We start from the raw sequence: 21,445 nt of genomic DNA on the forward strand, positions 1-21,445 counted from the left end.
CATGGTGTATTGTTACGGGTGCAATGAGAAACCAGCTCCTATCAGCCCAAGCCAGCTTGGCCAATGGTGAGGGATGATGGGAGTTGCAGTCCCAACAACATCTGGAGGGCCATAGGTTCCACATCCCTGCAGTATGGTCACAATACTCTCATGTACACATGCAGCACCTTTGTCCCAAAGTGGTTTTTTTTTTCATTTCATCCCTGAGTATAAGCAGTGTGCACATTGAATCATGAAGGCATACGTTTGCACACACAGAACATTGGATTGCTTTGGTTATTTTTTTATAGGTATGACTGATGGTATTAAATTTTTCACAAAGATGAAAATGAACATACCTTGTAACTTTTGTGTGTAGGTTTTTTGGTTTACATTATCCCCTGTTTACATTGCTTTAAGATCTCTAAGATAACAGTCTGTAGGGCTCTTCCAATAAGTTCTGCTGTCACCCATTGGGATAGGGGAGGTACATGGATAAACGCTGCTCTTCCATTACCATAGTAAAGAGAGTTATAATAGATGTAATCACAAACGTACCTGCAGCATGGAGGAAAGGTATACTTAAAACTACACAATATGTATGCTTAATTATATACTTTTAACAGTTAACTCCATCTTGGTATTGAGGACTAGCTTTCAGACAACTCATCAGAAGAGGTAAGGTTGCTAACTACTTAAAAGCATCTCAGTACAGCAAACAATTTCAAGAATATTTGCACATCTGTGGTTTATCTAGCACCAGAAAATTTGCATTATAAAAATAGTATTATAATCACAGTAACCCAAATTCAGTGATGCATTAAGGCACAGAAGTGCCAGATACCATTCAATAAAAGATTCCCTACATCGTGGATGGAGAACCTTTGGCCCTCCAGATGTAGCTGGACTAAGATTCTCAATCCTGGCCATTGGCCATTCTGGCTGGGGACAATGGGAAGTCCAGTAACATCTGGAGGGCCACACGTTACCCACCCCTGTGCATTTAGGTTTGCTCCCAACTTTGAGACTAATGGAGAAGCTTCAAGAATCAGGTTCTCTGCATGCATGGGCCAAGGTGCTAACTTGAGAAAAAGCTGCATCAGATCCACCTTGTGGTTAAGTTGGGGTCCTAAAAGTTTAGATCATGTTCCATTAAGTATTGGCCGGTCTACACAGAAGATACTGTTTTCTCATATCTTTCCAAATTTTGATGTTTTTGTGTTTCGGGAATATTTCCTAGTTGAATCATGTCTCCCACAACTGACATGGTTTCTCAATACGGCAAGTAATTTACCTTCCTGCATCTCTGGAAAAAATTACATCCATCCCTTCCACCTGAACGTTTTTCCAGACACACTTCAAATTAATTGTAGAGTCTATTCTTTCCGGGCCTTCTAAGACACAACAACCTTTTTCTGGACAAAATCCACAAGCATCCTTTTCTTTATAGCCTTTGTTCTTCCCACACTGCTCCAGAATGATGATTGCTTTAGAAGTAGAAACCAGGCCAATATGAATCATAACCTGTAGGTTGCCCCAAAAGAGAGAAGTTGGGAAATAAGTTATGATATACAATATATAAGGAATCTGTGCCCTGGCCTTCTGTGAAATACAGACTTGCTATAAAGAACCTTGTCCCTGGAAATGTATGTTTCCACTGTGTTGGGGAGAAAGTTGTGGGTTTTTTTGTTTTTTTGTCTATTTATTTATTAATTCAAACTCTGTATGCTACTTTTTAGGGCCAGGCCCTCACAAAGTAGCATGCATGATATCAGACGCATTAAGGACATCAGATAGATATACAATTACTATGAAAAACACAAGTAATTAACACTCCTGAAGGGCAGCAGTGAAGAAAAAGTTTTTCTGAGCCCTGTTGCTGAAAAGATGAGATGTAAATTAATCAGAAGGAAGTTGAGTAAAGGGGAGGGGGGCTATGGGCAAGAAGGCAGAACACTGCATGTCTGCTAATGGGGGTATAGGTATATGGGTGAAAATTGTCCTGAAGGCAGAAATGGAGAGCCTGTGGCCCTCCAGTTGTTGGACTACAACTCCTATCGCTTCTTCCTGTTGGCCATGCTGGCTGGGACTGGTGTGAGTTATTTTCACTTACTTGGGGCTGAAGGGTTGCCCATGCTTGACAGACAATTTCTCTTGCTTTTTTGTAAGCCACTGGCAGTTCCATGATGTGTAGGTCTACATCACTTCCAAGACCAATTCTGGCCAGTTCCTGTGTTGGAGTGAACAACCTAAGTTGTGTTAAAAATATTTGATGTTTCAGAGGAAGCTGTACAGCTGAACTTTGTGGCCCAACTTCTTCTAAACCCCATTTCTTAGATATGGCTGATCAGCATGCAGAAGGAGGAGATGGCCTAAGCAACCATGCATTCATCATCCTTTTTAAATGCGTAAGAGCCTTGTCTGATAGAGCAGAGCTGTTCTCAGCCTTTGAAGGTAGACATAACCATGCTTGTATAAGTTAGCGATGCAATGTTTAGGAATTCCAAATGCGTAACAGAGAAACCCGCTCACCTGGGACTGCGGGTGAGCAGCCGTTGTCACATGGCACAGCTGCAGTGGATCCAGGGAGGCCGCCATCTTCTGGCACAGCCAGGGGAGGAAACTGCTGGCACTGCGAATCCTCCAGCTGCATCGGGCCCTTGGGTAAGGATGGGCAGTGCCCGCTCAGCCAATCAGAGCCAGGGGCTTGGGGGCTATGAGCAGCCCACCCCCAGCCTATTTAAGGGGGTGGCTAGGTGTTGGCCACCCTGTTGGCCAAATGTATGGGCCTCCAGGTGGTCTTGGAGGGTCATTGCTGGCTGGGACTGATGGGAGTTGCATTCCAAAAACCTATGGAGGGCCACAGGCTCCCCAACCTTGCCCTATGGGGAAGCTGCTGCCATTTCATCTTCCATGTTTCCACAATCTGTCTTTCCTGTGTACTAGCTACTAAAACTCTTGTCCAAGCTCTGTTGGCCCTGCCCCCCCCCAAAAAAAAACCTACTTCCTGTTTTGATGATTTAATGTGTGTCTTTTAAGGCACTTCCCAGGGACCTGTCCTTGTTTGGAAGGATCTGTATCTTCCTTTGCAAGTTGGAAGGTCCCAGTGTTTCATTTATTGCACAGAATCCAGGGTGGCACAGAAGGAGCCACAGACTTAAGATTTCCCTGGTACTGGTGTGTGAATGGGACAAGCTTGTTCTTGAAGGTCGGCTTCCTGAGTAAACTGTTACAATTTCCTTGTCAGCGGAAACATTGATTAGCTGTGCTCAATAAACTGTTTGACATAAACAAGCAAACAATTCTTGCAGGCGAAGTAAACACATTAGGAGAACACAGCCAGCTGTGTTTTTCCTGTGGCACGAATGGTCTTGGAGAGGCTCTTGCATCATCTTGCATAAGAATGCAGCATTGTGTGCCTGTTTTTTCCAAAAGTAGATCCATGCCAGCTTACAATTAGCATTTTATTTTCTCACACACATTTGAATTTCTTTGTGTTTAATGAGACACTCTTCTGTGACTGGTTAGGCCAGGGTCAGATGGCCGCATGTAACCTCCCCCCCTCCCCTTTTCCATGCAAGAAACAGAGGCCAAAGAATAGATTGGAAAGCTGCTGCTACTGTTTGCTGTCCATGGTAAGCAAGAAGAAAGGTTATTTGATAAAAAGCTGAGGACAGAAAATAATTTGTAAACTAGATACAACTTGAATGCTTCTACAGCAGGGGTCAGCAAACTTTTTCAGCAGAGGGCCGGTCCAATGTCCCTCAGACCTTGTGGGGGCCGGACTATTTTTTTTGGTGAGGTGAACAAATTCCTATGCCCCACAAATAACCCAGAGATGCATCTATATATATAAAAATGTAAGCATTGTGCATGCTAATGAAACAGCCTTTCTCTGTAACTGCTGAACCGTAATGTAACAAAGTTGGCCACAACGTTCCATGCCAATCAGGGAGGGATCTGGCATAATTTTTTCCCAAAAAAACCACACCTTTCACACCTAAAATAATGATTAAACACACAAAAAAGTGGCGCCCAAATTAGACGTCACCACCAGAAGCTCTGAAGACTCCAGCAGCTGCGCTGCCAGATGACATCACAAAATTCCACAACAACCAACTGAAAACAGTCCTTTTGCAGCAACAAGGCCCAGCTTTTTCAATAGGCCGCAGCATTTCCAAGCAGGGAAAAACAAACAGAATAGGGCCTTTCACAATTGGGGGGGGCACAGGGATGAGGCACAACAAAGGGAGGGGGAAAACACATAGCCATGGGGGGGGGGACCCTGAGTCAGCCAAAGCAGTGGGGGTGGGTGGGTTGGGACAGGGAAAACTGAGTAGGCCGACTGCCAAAACGGCCATTCCACCTCCAAAGCCCAAGCCCAAAGCCTCTCCCGGCGGCTGCATTAATAAACGCCTGGCAGCATTAGGCAGTCGTTCATCATTTCCCCTAACACGCACTTGGGGGCATGGTGAGGGGTTTTTGCTTTTTAATTTAGTGGGTGTTGTGTCACATGCAAGGCTACGGCGGCCATTTTAAGTAAGGGCAGTCGTGCCCCTTTTAACCATAGCTGCCAAGTTATCCCTTTTTTTAAGGGATTTTCCCTTATGCTGAATAGGCTTCCTCGCGAGAAAAGGGAAAACTTGGCAGCTATGCCCTTTTAACCCAGGCTTTATACTATGACTGATTGCCAGCCTCTGCGTCTTTAAAAACAAACAAACAACCATGCACTTTCTCTCCCCAGTTTAAGTCCTCAGGTATTTGCAGTGGCCAATCCCCCCCCCCCCGATTTACAACCCCCTACCTTCCCCTCACCACTTCCTGGGTTTTTTATGGAACCGAACAGCTCGGGCGCTTCAGAACGTGCCTTCTGTTGTGATTTTTAAAGTAGTTCTCTGGGTCCCAGGGTGCATCATCACCCCCGATACCCACCAAAATAAATGACAACCCCAAAAATAAACTTAAACAATAGTAACTTCTGCTTCTCATGTTCTTATTTCAAAAAAATAATAATCTCTATATATATAAATGTTCATGATGCGTGTGCAGTAGCCAATGTATGGAGATACAGGGGGGAGGGGACAACACTCCCCGGGGACAACAGAGGGCTCAGACAAAAGTAAATACTGGGAAATAGAACCCAGAAACTGACAGTTCCTTCTCCAAGGGTGGGGGCCAAAGTACCGGTAGGAAGATACCAGGGGGAGGGGCCAACACTCCCCAGGGACAACAGAGGGCTCAGACCAAAGTGCATGCTGGGAAATAGAACCCAGAAGCTGACAGTTCCTTCTCCAAGGGTGGGGGCCCAAGTATGGAAATACAGGGGGAGGGAGCAACACTCCCCGGAGACAACACAGGGCTCAGACAGGGGGTGGGGGAGGAGAGGGCTTGATAGCTCATGGGTTGGGACAGAGTGGGGCCAGTAAAATGGATGTGCCACGTGGGTGGGGAAAAAAGGGGGCTCAATAGCTCATAGGTCAGGACAGAGTGGGGGCAGTCACAGGGATGAACCGGGGGGTGGGGGAGGAGGGGGCAGGATAAGTCATGTGTCCGGACAGAGTGGGGGGAATCACAGGAAAGAACCACAGCAACGCATGGCCGGGCCAGCTAATTTTAAATAAAAAGGGCACATTCTATTCATGTAAAAACACTGGGCAGGCCCCACAAATAACCCAGAGATGCATTTTAAATGTAATGCATATTTAAATAATAAAGACACATTCTACTCATGTAAAAACACCCTGATTCCCAGACTGGATTTAGAAGGCGATTGGGCTGGATCTGCCTCCCCGTATTCTACAGTGTTCTCTCATCTCCAAAACATGCAGAACATAGTTATTAGCAGGCATAGAAATCTTGGTTTGCTTGGGACAAATATGGATGACATCAATATAAAGAGATAAGAGGTTAGGGTTGGTGTGTGTGTGTGTGTGTGTGTGTGTGTGTGTGTAAAAAACCCTATTATTTATGGAATCCGAACCTATCGAATTGTTTTTCAAGCCTGAATAAACCACTGCCTTAGTCCTCAACAAGGACCAACATCTTCAGCTACACTCAAAAGTAATTTTTTCAGCCAAAGAGGAAAGAGACTTTAATGTGTCTTCTACTGCAGGGCTTTGGCATGTTTAATGATATACCGCTTTCACTTATCTTATGTCATTTTTCAGCACTGCAAGAAACCAAAAATATTCTTCAAAGAAACCTCCCATACTCTATTTCATTAGTTTATTTTGGCTTTAGACTGCACTAATTTGCAAATAAATGACACTTAATTTTCCTCCTGTACTCTAAAATAGGGGCCAAACACTACCAGAAAACAATGTGTAGAGCTATTAAGTGATTCTTGTGGTTTCAGGCACATAGCAAGCTAGGGCTGGGATAAACAATTATTATTAATTTATTAGATTTCTTACCCACCCTTCACACCAAGGCCCCAAAGTGCATTACAACATTTTAAATACAATATTAAAATCAGTTAGAAGAAATTATAATCAAGAGAATAGGGTGGATCCTAAAATAAATATCTCAAGTGTCAAAAGCCAGGTTAAATAGAAGTGTCTTCAACATATGGCAAATAACCACATAATGAAGGTGCTAGGCTTTCTCTAGTCTATGGGGAGGAAATTCCACAGCTTATGGACTGCTACAAATAATGTGCCATTCTTGGTTGTCACCTGGAAGTACCACTGATCTTAACACCCAAGAGCATCTGTAGGGAAGGCGGCAGTCTTTCAGATATTTGAATCCTAAGTAGTTTTAGATCACTTGGATTGCTTGATCAGGATTGCTTGAAATATTTACAATTTAGTAAGGAACTTCTGGTTCAGTAATTTGGGTTATCTACTGCTTCAAAATTTCACTGGGTGTACAATAAATTTCCTATCTAGAACACCAAGTTCTTGTTATTATTTTTCCCATCTCTTTTCTAGTACCGTAGCTAATTTCTGAGAAACAAAACTTGTGTAAAATTTGGTCTGTGAGGGGAGGGAAATAATGATTCCAATTATCAAGAGCTTGCACTACATAAAAAACATACTTAAGTCTTTGATAACTATTCCTGTAACTCCATGATGTACCTGAAACCTCAAAGTAAATAATTTATTGTGCCTTAATAGAACTCTGAACTGATTATGCAATGCAGGCATCCCCTAACTTTGGCCCTCCAGATGTTTTGGACTACAATTCCCATCATCCCTGACCACTGGTCCTGTTAGCTAGGGATCATGGGAGTTGTAGGCCAAAACACCTGGAGGGCCGCAGTTTGGGGGTGCCTGATGTAATGCTTTATTAATACCATAATTTCCCCACTTAAAATTTCATACCTTTAAAATTTCATCAGTTTTTGCTTATGTTTTGATTACAAAGAAATAATTTCAGGTAGTGAAAAATATCCTACCTTTGAGAGCAAGAGAAACACAAAGCTAAACCTGAATATTGTTCCTTTTTGTACTTCAACATGAAGGGCATTCTTACCTTTGCTGCTTCCCAGCTAGAGTTAACAAGATGCTGACGAAAAGGACCAAAGCCTGAAAGCAAATAAGTATAATTGCAACCTTAAAATTCATAGGTTCCTGATCTTGTCACAATTTGTTCCCTTGGCTATCTTCTGCTGTCCGTTGTTTATTGAATAGTTATTGAGATTTTTACAGTAAAGGGTTCCCTTATCTCAGTTTCTCAATGACAATTAGTCTCTATTTCCTATGGTCTCCACAGACACCCTCACTTCAGGTTACAGGCATGTGTTCAAGTTCTGTGTCACACAAATTTAACTATTTACAATTAACACTTAGCTTAATCACTTAACTTTTGCTATTTTTTTCTGGTAATATTCCTGTAATATTCTTCATAGCAAATTCAAAGAATACAGTTAATACTGTAATTCTGTTCTGAACAAGAATTTGAATCTGAAAGCATGTTTTAGTTGCTGTATTTTAATAGTTGCTGTGTTTTATTGTTAGATTTTATGTTGTAAGCCACCCTAGGAGCATGAATTCATGAAGAGCTGGAATGGATGGATGAATAAAGAGATACAGAGGTGTAAGTAGTATAAGGAGAAGAGATCTATCCTCTACTCCACAATCCACATAGATGTGTAAGAAATGTGAAATTTATCCTTTTAATGTAGACTCTTTGTTCATGAACTGCAAAGATCTAAAAAGTATTTCACCCATTGATCCTCATTAGGAGACGTGCCCACTTTTCATTTGTGCAGGATTTAGCTATAGGCTTAATTTTGTATTGAACTGGTGGAAGGATTTTGTCCCTTCTACTCCAGGGATGGAGACCCTTTGCTCCTCCAGATGTTGAAGGACAACAACTCCCAGATTCCTGGTTGCTGACCATTCAAAGTAAGGCTGATGGGAGTTAAAAATCCAGCAATATCTGAAGGGCCACAGGTTCCCCTCCACTGTGCAATAAAAATAGAGTTGCAATAGTCAGAACCATTATCAATTATCTAGCAGCTTTTGAAATAATGCTAGTTTTAGTGCAAGACTCTATCAGGGAAGAAACCTAAGATGGTGTCTCTTCTGGTATGATACATAAATCCATCATCTAAAGACAAAGTGTGCTCCTTGCTTCAGAACTATGTTGTTGTTGTTTAGTCATTTAGTCGTGTCCGACTCTTCGTGACCCCATGGACCAGAGCATGCCAGGCACTCCTGACTTCCACTGCCTCCCGCAGTTTGGTCAGACTCATGTTGGTAGCTTCAAGAACACTGTCCAACCATCTCGGCCTCTGTCGTCCCCTTCTCCTTGTGCCCTCCATCTTTCCCAACATCAGGGTCTTTTCCAGGGAGTCTTCTCTTCTCATGAGGTGGCCAAAGTATTAGAGCCTCAGCTTCAGGATCTGTCCTTCCGGTGAGCACTCAGGGCTGATTTCCTTAAGAATGGATAGGTTTGATCTTCTTGCAGTCCATGGGACTCTCAAGAGTCTCCTCCAGCACCGTAATTCAAAAGCACCAATTTTTGGCAATCAGCCTTCTTTATGGTCCAGCTCTCACTTCCATACATCACTCCTGGAAAAACCATAGCTTTAACTATACACACCTTTGTCGCCAAGGTTATGTCTCTGCTTTTAAAGCTGCTGTCTAGGTTTGTCATTGCTTTTCTCCCAAGAAGCAGGCATCTTTTAATTTCGTGACTGCTGTCACCATCTGCAGTGATCATGGAACCCAATAAAGTAAAATCTCTCACTGCCTCCATTTCTTCCCCTTCTATTTGCCAGGAGTTGATGGGACCAGCGGCCATGATCTTAGTTTTTTTTTTATGTTGAGCTTCAGACCATATTTTGCGCTCTCCTCTTTCACCCTCATTTAAAGGTTCTTTACTTCCTCCTCACTTTCTGCCATCAACCTCAGCATATCTGAGGTTGTTGATATTTCTTCCGGCAGTCTAACAGAAAGATATGGGACACAAAACATCACGCTGCAGTGTGACGTTCTCCTGTTTAGGGTTTTACTGATTGGGCTGTTTGCCCTCCCCCCTTTTAGGTTTCCTTGGGGGGCAGTTTCCATATGCAAACCTTGGGGCTCCCCAGACCTGCTGATACCACCCCCTTCTGCATGGGTGGTACTGTTTTGGATTTTAATTTGTTGCTGGTTATTGTGGTTAAGGAAAAGGAGGAGGAGGAGAAGGTGATCTCAAAGAGCAAAGGTCTTGGCCTATAAGAAAGATCCCAAAGTCTATATTGGACTTTTCCGGTTCATAAAATAGCATGCAAGCTTTTGAGTTTTCCCCAGAGTCTTCCATCTTAAAACTTACCAGAATCAAACATGGGTGGCTTAAAAAACACCACCAGCCTTTTCTTTTCATGCAAGTTAAGGCTATTGATGACTACTAGCCATGATGGTGTCCTACCTCTACCTTCAGAGTCAGTGTGTATCTGAATACAGTGGTACCTTGGTTCTTGAACAGATTAGTTGTCAAACAAATCGGCTCCCAAATGCCGCAAACCTGGAAGTATTCCGGTTTGCGAATGTTTTTCGGAAGCCGAACGTCCAACATGGCTTCCGCTTGAGTGCAGGAAGCTCCTGCAGCCAATCAGAAGCTGCGCCTTGGTTTTTGAATGGTTTCGGGAGTTGAACGGACTCCCAGAACGGATTAAGTTCGAGAACCAAGGTACCACTGTACTAGTTGCTAGGAATCACAACTGGGAAGAGGGTTGTTGCATTCAAACCCTGCTTTGCAGGCTTCCATAGGTATAAATCTGGCTACTGTGGTAGCAGAATGCTAGACTCGATGGGCCTGTGGCCTGATCCAGCAGCGCTCTTCTTATTTTCTTATATTCTCTTCCCTATATGTTTTTTTAAAATCTAGTCTGATGTTTGCATACGATTTTATGACATTTTGGGTGGCCAAATAAATATATTGCCCTCATATGGACATTGAAAATGGATATGTATCCATCATGTATGATTTTGTTCAGATTATGGTAACACAGGGGGTTGGACTAGATGACCTTTGGGATCCCTTCCAACTCTACAGTTCTACGATTCTACACAAAGCTTAAGTGGCTTTGTCATTCCCACTTCCTCATCCAAGTCACCTAAAACTATGGAGCGTCTGGAATGTTTCTGCCTAGGATGCCTGGGAGCTATTTTAACAAACACAAAAATAATCTTAAATTGTATGCTAATTGAAAATGGCTAGATTCAGATTCTCTTTGATGCCACTTCATTCTCAGTCCTGTGTCCTCAGATGGCCTACAGTGGAAAACTATCCAGCAACTCACATGTCAAGCCTATACGTAATGATTGCCTTTAGAGCAGCTAGTGGCGTAACAGTGAGCAAGAGTGTGCAGTGGCATTCCAGGAGAGTTTCAACCTTTTAAAGCTCAGTCTCTCTCTCTCTTAACTGATTGCATCTTCACTGGTGATTCAGCATTAACTATAACTGAAAAGAAAATATCCAAAATTGGCTCCAGGGACTTGGATGTTCCAAAATGCTATTTCAACGCACTGTTGATATATTATAGTGTTGGGGTAATAAAACAATATGTGTTATTTCCTCTGATTTTTATCTCCTTGTTTTGAAACTGAGAAGTTGAAATTTGACATGTGTTGGCTCTAATTTTGGACCTTGGTGTGAAACCAGGAAGCAGTCTTGCTCTATAGCTGCTTTTTAGGCAACACTTTTCTAGTTTTACCCTAGAGGCTAAATATCCAGCACAGGAAAAGATATCAACAGATATTTTCGGAAGTGACAGGAATAATGACCGGCAAGCTTTCTTGGATTAAGGATAGCATGCATTTTCTTTTACCCCACTGACATACCATCTGATCTTTTTTAGCAAGTTGCAGCAGCGAGCTATTTTCCATTTGGAAATGTTGGTATGTCCAGTTGCTAGTTGTTTGTGTGTGTCTGTGTGCCTTTGGAGTTGTTTATGACAAAGAGCAGACCAATGTATGCACATTCCATGAATGGCTAAAATAGGACTAAAAAAATTGAGCCTTACCCGTGACAACCACCGTGTCAGAATTGATGTCCATTTAATTTAAATCCTTTACGTTCCAGACACCAATAACCACCTCACTCTTCAGTGGTAACATGCTTGATCACAGCTGACCTTATTATATTCTTTTACCATCTGTTCCAAAATGTCCATCTTCCTATTGGTCAGTGGAAAAACACTTCACCAAACTGGGACCGTTCTGGTTTCACATGATGTGGGATAATTTTAATTACACAAGCCCTGGAATATTGATAGTTACAAAGATCCTTATGCTTTTTCCCCTTTCAACTATGCAGAGTGACTTAACTACATAATCTTAGCTATTGATTTCAAATCTAACCTGATTAGAAATAATCCAATCACTTTTATTTTTGTATGTCTCTGTTGCATGGTGATGTTGAATTAATAAAATAAGTCTACCTATTACGTATAAATTTGGGCTTTTATAGTCTAATATATACTTTGTAGAAGCAATTTTAGTTATCTTTTATTTACCTATGTCTCTATATCTTGCTTTTCCAGGCAAATAGTCTTGTCAAAATGGCTTACAATATACAGTAACGTGCCTCTCTGAGGCTTTCATGCCCCTCTTCTTTGGATAGCAGGGTGGCATACCGTCATCATAAAATAACATCAAAATAACTTAAATCACAGTTAAAAAACCCACAAAGACACATAAAAATACAGTATAATAACAACCATTTTCCATTTTAAACTGAAGCATCTAGCTACTATAGCAGTGATGGGCAACCTCTTGAGCTTGGTGTGTCAAAATTCGCCAAAAAACCGAGCATAACTTGGGTGGGGGGTTCTTCTCTCTCCTCCAAGGGCCCCCTCCTCTCCCTTGAGGCGGGGGTGACGGGGACGGCAATGGAGCGAGCGGACCCGTTCTCCTTTGCCTTGTTTTTCTTTCTTTTCTCCCTCCTTTTCACGGCGGCAGCTGGGCCGGGGATTCCTTTTTCCTCCTCCGGCCTTTGAAGTGCCTCAAAACCATAAATCAGGTTCGCAGGGTGGGGGTGGGGTCCGGCAGCTCCCCAGTTGCTGCAGTAGTGGCCCCCAGTGTCCGGGCGGAGGCGGCAGCGGTTTTGGTAGCTCGGAAGCCTGCCCGGCAGCTCCTGCAACGCTGGTCACTTTCAGGAGCTCCGCGGCTCCGTGCCGACCACCATCTTGCCTCGCCGGAAGTCCACAAGGCCCCCAGAGATGCGTTGCCTGTGGCATTCCGCCGCCAGCCGGAAGTAAGGTCTCGGCATGCAGCCGCATGTCACCAAAAATGGCTATGTGTGTGAGTGCTGGCACGCGTGTCATAGGTTCGCCATCACTGTACTATAGGATTAGAACCAATGGTTGCAAATCCAATGAAGCAGATTTTGGCTAAACATTAGCAGAACTTTTCCAATGGACCTAAATTCAGCCTCGTCCTTTTTAAATGGGTCTTGTTGCATCTGGCTTAATTTGAAACCATAGTATCCCACCACGAGCCATCCCCATAATGCATCTGGTTGTACGTGGGTTATGGTATTGCTAATGACTCCTATCTGATGTATAGGGGACTAGAAGAAGCTACAGTGGTACCTCTACTTACGAATAACTCTACTTATGAATTTTTCTACTTACAAATGGAGCTCCGTCCGCCATCTTGGATGCGGTTTAGATAGGATTTTTTCTACTTACGAATTTTTAGATAGGGTTGCTTCTACTTACGAATTTTTTCTCCCAAAGCATTCCTATGGGATTCGACTTACAATTTTTTTCGACTTACAAATGTGCGTTCGGAACGCATTAAATTCATAAGTAGAGGTACCACTGTATTTTTTAAGAGCATAAGAAGAGCTTTTAAATCTGTTTTAGCTGTAAGCTTTTACTCTGTGGTTTGTGTTTCTTTGCCACAATATAAGAATACACCCCCCCACACACACACAAAAAAAATCCCTCCTAGTTTTGTCTCACCGGAGCCTATTTTGTGGTGAATACATGCAAACCTGTATGTATCTGCACATGTATATATTTATTTTTAAGCGTTTTTTTTGGGGTGGTGGTGGTGGTTTTGAATTAAAAGTCAAATACAGTACCAATAGATTTGTTTCGCAGGAGGGCATTTTGTGGGGAACATACACGGCTTCCCATCCAAGAGCCGGTAGATTTGTCGCAACTGTTTTTGAGAGGATTTATGGAGAATAGCAATTGCCTCACGGGAGGCTATTTACCCCGCTTCCCGCAGAAAACGCTAAGATAAAATACATGCACTCCGTGCGCTGTCTGAGATTTCGACGGTCGAAGTGGGTGTGAACGGCAGAAGCCATGAGGGAGAGGCAGGCGATGGGCGGCTCTGAGGGCCGGCAGAGGAGGAGCAGAAGGAAGGCTTTAGAGCCGCACCGCAGGAAGTGATGATGGCGGCTGCGGTGGCCCCTCAGAAGCGGGCGGGAAGCGCTGCCTCAGCCCGTGCGGGTAAGAGGGACTGCGAAGCGCTGGCTTTCGCTTCTCTCGGGGCTTCATTCTCATACGGCTTTCAGCTTCGGGAAAGGGGTGTTTTTGTTTTCGTGTTTTGATTTTTTTTCTTGAGGTGTGTGTGTTTCGTTGTGTGCATATTTTAATCCGTTTACAGCAAGGGCAGCGACTAAAAGCTCAGCGCACTTCCCTCTCCTTCTGCACTTGAGGAATCAAGACCGCAACTGCATGCCCAACCGTACGCTGAAAACATATAATCGCTCCCCCGCAAAGAACCATGGGTTCTGTAGTTTATCCACACCGGGAATAGTGCCTAGCGCCCTTAACAAACTACAATTCCCAGGGTTCTCTGCGTGAAAATATAGGTTTGTGTTTCACGCACAGAAATCTTGCGCCCCCTTCCCCCCCGCACCAGCTTCTCGGCTTGTAAATGCTGAAAACCCCTAATTTCTTGCCTCCCTTCACCAAAGTGTAGCATTTTATGATTTGAGAATCTTTACCCTCAACAAGGGTAAAACAAGGGACCCAGGTGGTGCTGTGGGTTAAACCACTGAGCCTAGGGCTTGCTGATCAGAAGGTCGGCGGTTCGAATCCCTGTGACGGGGTGAGCCCCCGTTGCTTGGTCCCAGCTCCTGCCAACCTAGCAGTTCGAAAGCACGTCAAAATGCAAGTAGATAAATAGGAACCGCTACAGTGGGAAGGTAAATGGTGTTTCCATGTGCTGCTCTGGTTTGCCAAAAGCGGCTTTGTCATGCTGGCCACATGACCTGGAAGATGTACGCTGGCTCCCTCGGCCAATAATGCGAGATGAGCGCACAACCCCAGAGTCAGTCACGACTGGACCTAATGGTCAGGGGTCTCTTTACAGGTAGGTAGTCCCTCCCTCGTTTTCAGTCAATATACAGTATGCAATAGTTTATTGTTACAACAGTTTTTTCTCCAAGGTGTGATGTACAGTACAGTACGTGGTTCACCTCTTCATTTTATCTTCACAGTCCTGTGGTGCAGGTTAGACTGAGATGCAGCAACTGGCAAAAGTAGGCATCATAGCTGAGTTAGTCTTTGAACCCTGGCCTCCCAGGCCTTAGTCCTTTTCTCTCTAAGGGTTTGTGACCCACAGAAGTATTAATGCTCTGGATGTTCTCCTATTGTGGTAGGAATCTTCTGTATCCTCCTCCCAGTAGTTTTTGACCCCATATATACAAAATGTCTTTCATATACCACTGAATCCCATTTTAAGTTTTGACCCATTAGCATTAGGGCTACTTCCAAACTGTATTTTGTGGATGGGATTCAGTTCTCTTAACCACAAATTCAGGTTTTGCAATCAGAGTGAATTCGGTACCCTTCCTGGACTTTGTGGGATTAGGAAGGTGTTTTTTTGGGGGGTGCAGTAGAAAGAGTGAGCTAATAGTTGCTTCATATAACCTCCCTGGAAACAAATTGGATTGAATCCTCAGTAAACAGCCACATTATGTATTCTGGTTGCCAGTTCATTTCTTGGCTCAACTGAAAGTGCTCACATTGCTGCTTAACACCCCACATATTTGAAAGATTGTCTCCTTCCTTTCCTACAGAGCCTCTTGGGTGCCCTCAGAGACTCGGTTGGTGGTTGTCTGGAACAGGGCATTCTCTGTGGCAGCCCCTAAGTTGTGGCAGCATCCCCACAGATGCCTGGCACCTATACAACTCTTGGTGAATGCTGGTGATGGTGCACCTCTTTACCCTGGCTTTTGGCACTTGAGGTGTATATTGTAGAATCATAGTAGAGTTGTAAGGTACCATGGGGACGCAGGTGGTGCTGTGGGTTAAACCACTGAGCCTAGGGCTTGCTGATCAGAAGATTGGCGGTTCGAATCCCTGCAACGGGGTGAGCTCCCGTTGCTTGGTCCCAGCTCCTGCCCACCTAGCAGTTCGAAATCACGTCAAGTGCAAGTAAATAAATAAATAAGTACCGCTCCAGCGTTTCCATGCACTGCTCTGGTTGCCAGAAGTGGCTTAGTCATGCTGGCCACATGACCCAGAAGCTGTCTGCAGACAAACGTCGGCTCCCTCGGCCTATAGAGCGAGATGAGCGCCGCAACCTCAGAGTCGTCCGCGACTAGACCTAATGGTCAGGGGTACCTTTACCTTTAAGGGACCATGAGGGGAGGGCCATTCATCTAACCACCTGCAGTGCATGGATCTTCTGCCCAAAGTGGGGCTTGAACCTACAACCCTAAGATTATAAGAGTCTCATGCTGTACTGACTGAGGTATCCTGCCTTATTTTTTGTGATTGTAATTTGTTTTAAACTGTTATAATATGTTTTAATGTTATAACCTGCTCTAAGATCTTAAGGTGAAGAGTGGGTAATTAGTAATAATCATAATAATCTCCCTGTTACGGAAGAGGGGGTTGCCTGGGGGGAGAGGTAGAGAAGGAGGGGGGTAGAAGGAGAGAGAAACATGGAAGACTCCCCACTTTCAGGATTATTTTTAAGAACATACACACATCCAGGCAGACACTCCACCAAGCTACTTTCTTGCATTTCTCAAGCTTTCTGTGTAAAACTAAGGAACTGTTAATTACAGAAGCTGGGGAGGATTTTTGGTGTGGTTTTTTTTTTTTGAAGGGGGCTGCAAGTTAATGAAAGAACGGCACCCAGGGCTCCCCTGAACGTTCCTCAAGTCACCCCAGGGTGCCACAGCACACTGGTTGACAACCACTGGCGTAGGGGATAAAATTGAATGCTAAGTAACCCCACATTGAAAGCTCCATGGGGCTAAAGAGCACTCCCCAAGCATCACCCTCTGGAAGCGACCATCCAAGTAGGACCAGAACTACTCTAAAGCGTGCTACCCACACTTAACTTGGACAGCTGCTCCAGAAGGGCTCCAGAAGGATACTATGGTTGGTGGTTTGTAAAACTGCTGAGAGGTCGATGAGAATTAACAGTGACACATTTCTGTTGTCCCTCTCCCAACAAAGGTACCTAATAATACAGGGCGAGCAAAACAGTTTCTGTGCCAAAACTGGGCCCAATTGAAATGGATCTAGAAAATCATTTTCCTCCAAAAGTTTCTGGACTTGGTCCATGACTACCAGCTTAAGAACCTTGCCCAAGAAGGGGAGATTGGCAACTGGCCAGTAGAATCTACCAGTTAACTACTTTAACATGGGTCCTACTTTTAATTTCTTGACTTTCTTTTGCTTACTGTATTTCTGTCTTCTTCGGTCTTCTTGGGACCTTTCTGTGTGATTGCCTTTCTCTCCCCCGCAACCTGTAATCCCCAAAATGTGCAGCATAGCAAGTGAATTGTAAGGGTGGTATTCAACTAAATACTGTATTACTCAGAGTAGACATTAAAATAAATGAGCATGAGTAAGTTAGGTCTATGCATTACAGTATGTCAAGTGAAACTTAGTTGAATGCCACCCTAAATATTTAGACCTGGATTGAGATTATTCCTATTTATTTTCAGCATCTACAACATACATTTTCAAATGTAATTCACATATAATTGAGGGTATTTTGATCTTTTCGTTTTGTAGAATTTGTATGAAAAAACTTCATGAACACAATCTATTTTAAAACATTGTGCTTTTATAGTACATGAGCAGCATGTATTCTAAATAAAAAAACCACCACTTGCGGAAAATCCTTATAATGCTTTGTGGTGAATTTGCCAAGTGACTTCCGGGTTTTAGGTCCGGCACACACACAGCCTTCTGCTTAGTTACACATTTAAAAGGTTGCCTTTTAAACTTACAAAACTGCAGTCTGGTGACCAGTTTTAGCAAGACAGCATTGCTAACAACAGATGGCAAATAGCTCTGATGTAATTCTTATTTGCAATTCATTCTTGTGAAGCTTCACAAACATTTTCATCCAATTCGCAAAAAGTGCCTCCCTCTACATTTGTTGTGCTCTGAGACTTCAAGCCAAATTAAAACTAAAAAACATTTTGTATTGTTGGGATTCCTGTGGGCTCATGTGATACTTTTGGTAAAGATTGCCTTGTGGCAATTTTGAATAAGTGCATGTTTGGAAGCAATTAAAGGTCTGTGTCCTTTAAATAATGCTTATTAGTACATAACAGATGCTGTTTAGAAACATCATGCTTTTTAATAGGCTCTGCTTTCAGACTGAATGGTTGTTTTTCAACCCTGACTGTCAGTCAGAATGCTTAAAGGTATGGCATTGTTTACGCAAAGTCTAAGTCAATTTTCTGCTTTGAAATTATTGGTAAATTGCTAATCCCATACCCCCCCTTTTTTCCTCCACCTCCAGTTTTCTATACAGTCATATTTTGGAGATATGTCAAATCCTCACAATTGAAACTTTATGTCTCTGCTTTATTATTAAAATTGATTTATAGTACTTGTCTCTGATTGATGCCTCAGAATTAAAGTTGGTTGCATAACACTATACCACCATAAGCCTTAGTTGGTCTATTTTTTAGAATTGTTGGTTGTATATTTTTCTTTTCTTTCTTTCTTTCATTCATTTGTGAGCTGCCCTTTTGCCAAATGATATTCAGGACTGCATTATTTCAGCCTTATTTTCCCATCTTTAATAAATAAATCAGATTTATTTCCAATCAGGTGTGACTGTTCAGACCTTCTTCCTCTCTTTGATGAAAATAATGATGGTTCTGCTTCATATTCCTGTTTCAGTTTTGGAAAGCAAAGATTGGAGTAATTTTTCCTATGATATTGCTACAGCTTGAATTCCTTCTCTGGTTGTATGCAGATTTTTATTTTTAAATTATTATTTTATTTATGATTTTCAGTTTTATACATTTCAATAATTTTACAATCATTTTAACATTTCAAAACTCGACTTCCTTTCCCCCTCATTCTGCGGTTCCTTAAATTTATTTTTTATATTTTCTGCATATTCCAAATTAACTTAATTTACTCATTTATTCATCTACCTTATAAAACTGCAGGTTGTTACAATAATCCTGCCATTGTTCTTATATGTTTGCAGTTTATTTGTAAATATTCAATAAACCATTTCCATTCTTTTATAAAAAGTTTGTTATCTTGATTTCTTATTTTTCCAGTAACTTTTGCTATTTGCATATTCCATAAGTTTTTGTATATTCTTCTTTCGCTGGGACTTCTTCTTTCCATTTTTAGGCAAGTAACATTCTTGCTGCTGTAGTCACATACATGAATAAATTTCTATACAGTTTGGGTAGTTACATCCCTATAATTCCCCAAAGGAAAGCTTCTGGTGTTTTTTTTAAAAAACAAACAAGCGTTATTTTAAACATCTTTTTCAATTCATTTAATATATCATTTCCCAGTAAGCTTTAACCTTACTACAAGACCACCACATATGATAAAAAGAGCCTTCTTTTTCTTTACACTTCCAATACAGTACTTATTTGTTTTTGATTTATGCATTTTATACATTTTTGCCAATTTACTCGGTGTTAGGTAGGTACCATCGATACAACATTTTCAAATAATTTTCTCTTAAACCATAGCATGTTGTAACTTTTATATCCATATTCCATAATTGTTCCCATGCTTCCATATCTATATTATGACCAACATCTATTACCCAATGTATCATTGAGGATTTTACTTGCTCATCCTTTGTCTCCCATTCCAATAATATCTTATAGATTTTAGGTAGCACTTTTACATTACATTCCAACAGATCTCTCCAGTTGTGATATTTGTTCCCCAAACCCTTGTATCCTATCTTTCTTAAATACATCATTCAAATGATGGTATTGTATCCATGTTGTTAATTTTCCTGATAATTATTTCAGTTGATACTCCCCTTCCTTGTTTTAATAAATTTCTATAAGTTGTCTACCCTTCTATCATATTCTTTTTCTTTACCACTATAGCTTCCAATAGTGGGAGCCAAAGTGGTGTTTTGCCTCTAATAGATTTTTTATTTATCACATACTCCATACAATCGTTCCTAATTATATGATTTGTAAATCCTTTATGTACGTTCACCTTTTCATACCATAAATAAGCATGCCAACCTAAAATATTATTATGGCCTTCTAAGTCTAAAATATGTGAATTCTCCAATGTCATCCATTCCTTCAACCAACAAAGACAAGGTGCTTCATAATATAATCTCATTTTTTGTTTTTAATTCCAGTTTTTTAAAACATACCACATTAGTATGACATCAGATTTGTAATTCTTTAGCAAGCAAGCAAGCAGATTTATAAAACTTGCCAATCCAGATATTTTCTTCTATGTGATACAACATTCTCCTCCCACATAGAATTATTTCATTGTGTGAGATAGGTGTGTAGTTTTAAAATATAACATAGCTACAAAAAACTGTTTGAATTGGAAGTAAGGAATTATAAACTATTCAAATACTAGTAAAATCTACAATGCTGGATAAATTCCAAGTTAACCGCAAAAAATATGGTGTGTAAAAAAACAAGCCACAGACAGCGGTTTTCTGGAGTTTATCCAGAAAACCTCTTTCTGTGGCTTGTTTTTTTTACACACCATATCAACACAATCTCATGGGCCAATAATTTGCTAAAAAGTTAAGGAGTCTCCTTCATTGGTTCTTTATTAGAGGAGTCTCTTTGATAATACTTTGTAGTATGTGACAAGTGGGATCTGCAACAAAATATTGAAATATTCACCATTCCAGTCAGTCAGCATTGGCATACTACATAAGACTGCCTTTCATTTCCCCTTCCACTCAGTTTTCCACTTCAGGCTGCCCACCCCCCAATAGTTAGCATTCTGGTTTTTTTATACTTCTGCAAACCCATTTTAACTCCTTTAGCCTTCCTAAACATGCTTGATCGAACCAGTAAAGGCTTTACTCGGGGACAGGCATGATCTCTATTTGAAAGTGGGTAATTATATCATTGATGTACCCAGTGTGGAAATAATTTGATTATTCATCACTTTAACACCACTGATGTCAGCTGTAGGTTGATATAGTAACTGAAGGTTATGAAGGTCAGGAGGGAGTTTAGAGTGGCTGGAACCTCATCTCTCAATGACAACACAAGGAACATGGGATTCTTATTACAAATAAATCCTTTAAAATGCCATGTGAGTCATAAGTGGGTAACTGGCAGAAGATTAGTAGGAGTACCATTCATCATACTAAAAAGTGGCAGGTGTCCCCTTTTCACCGCAAATCTTGCCTCTTTTTTTATTGCTTTGGTATTCTTTCCAAAACCTCTCTTTTGGGTCATTGCCCAAAGGGGGCAGGATTTAACAGTGAAAAGGGGGCAGGGCACCTGTCACTATTTAGTTTGATGGGTTGTAGTCTTACCAGTTTACCAATAAGGATGAGTTGCCCTCTGTTTCCCACATCTGCCGCTACACCAGGAGAATTTGAAGGTTTTCTTAAAGGCCCTTTCATTTGGAGAGTTGGTAGCTTCTACAACTTGAAATTCCATTAAGAACAGCTTTAAGTAAATAAACTTAAGTTTGTGCAATAACCTATGGTCAGTTCTTGAAAGAGATCTGTCTTGCTTGCCGAGGTTTGGAGCAGAAGAGGGTTGAATTGGCTAAAATACATATATGACAGCTTGACAGCCTTTTTATTGAACTTTCAGGATTTTACAT

At 41.8% G+C, this 21,445-nt stretch overlaps 2 protein-coding genes across 9 annotated transcripts in view; one reads left to right on the top strand and one right to left on the bottom strand.

Annotated features, from left to right (window-relative positions):
- Window positions 1-368: 368 nt before the first annotated feature.
- Window positions 369-11,468, bottom strand: PGPEP1L (pyroglutamyl-peptidase I like). Its single transcript, XM_088657241.1, has 5 exons — window positions 11,435-11,468; window positions 7,453-7,505; window positions 2,093-2,209; window positions 1,274-1,503; window positions 369-537 (listed from the first exon to the last, which is right to left on the bottom strand). Exons 1-5 carry the CDS (start codon window positions 11,466-11,468, stop codon window positions 369-371), a joined length of 603 nt encoding a protein of 200 aa, XP_088513367.1.
- Window positions 11,469-13,657: 2,189 nt separating this feature from the next.
- The window catches only part of FAM169B (Protein), a 44,033-nt gene continuing 36,245 nt past the window's right edge, over window positions 13,658-21,445 (top strand). For 2 of the 8 annotated variants that reach the window (XM_088656723.1, XM_035131789.3), the window contains exon 1: window positions 13,658-13,876. In XM_088656723.1, coding sequence (XP_088512849.1) covers window positions 13,816-13,876 — 61 coding nt within the window. In that variant the 5' untranslated portion in view covers window positions 13,658-13,815. Of the gene's footprint in view, window positions 13,955-21,445 lie in introns of all 8 variants that reach the window. The other 6 variants (XM_088656721.1, XM_035131788.3, XM_088656724.1 and 3 more) reach the window with 3 other exon arrangements.

The sequence above is a fragment of the Zootoca vivipara genome, chromosome 13, assembly GCF_965207765.1.
Source record: "Zootoca vivipara chromosome 13, rZooViv2.hap1.1, whole genome shotgun sequence".
In the NCBI taxonomy this organism is placed as follows: Eukaryota; Metazoa; Chordata; class Lepidosauria; order Squamata; family Lacertidae; genus Zootoca; species Zootoca vivipara.

Bases quoted from the DNA above. Each gene is read 5' to 3' on its own strand.
- PGPEP1L (XM_088657241.1), bottom strand. From the start codon at position 11,468: ATGGACATCAATTCTGACACGGTGGTTGTCACGG. The intron at 7,506-11,434 runs GTAAGGCTCAAT...ATTTGCTTTCAG, and splicing joins TGACACGGTGGTTGTCACGG to GCTTTGGTCCTTTTCGTCAG. The intron at 2,210-7,452 runs GTAAGAATGCCC...ACTCCAACACAG, and splicing joins CTAGCTGGGAAGCAGCAAAG to GAACTGGCCAGAATTGGTCT.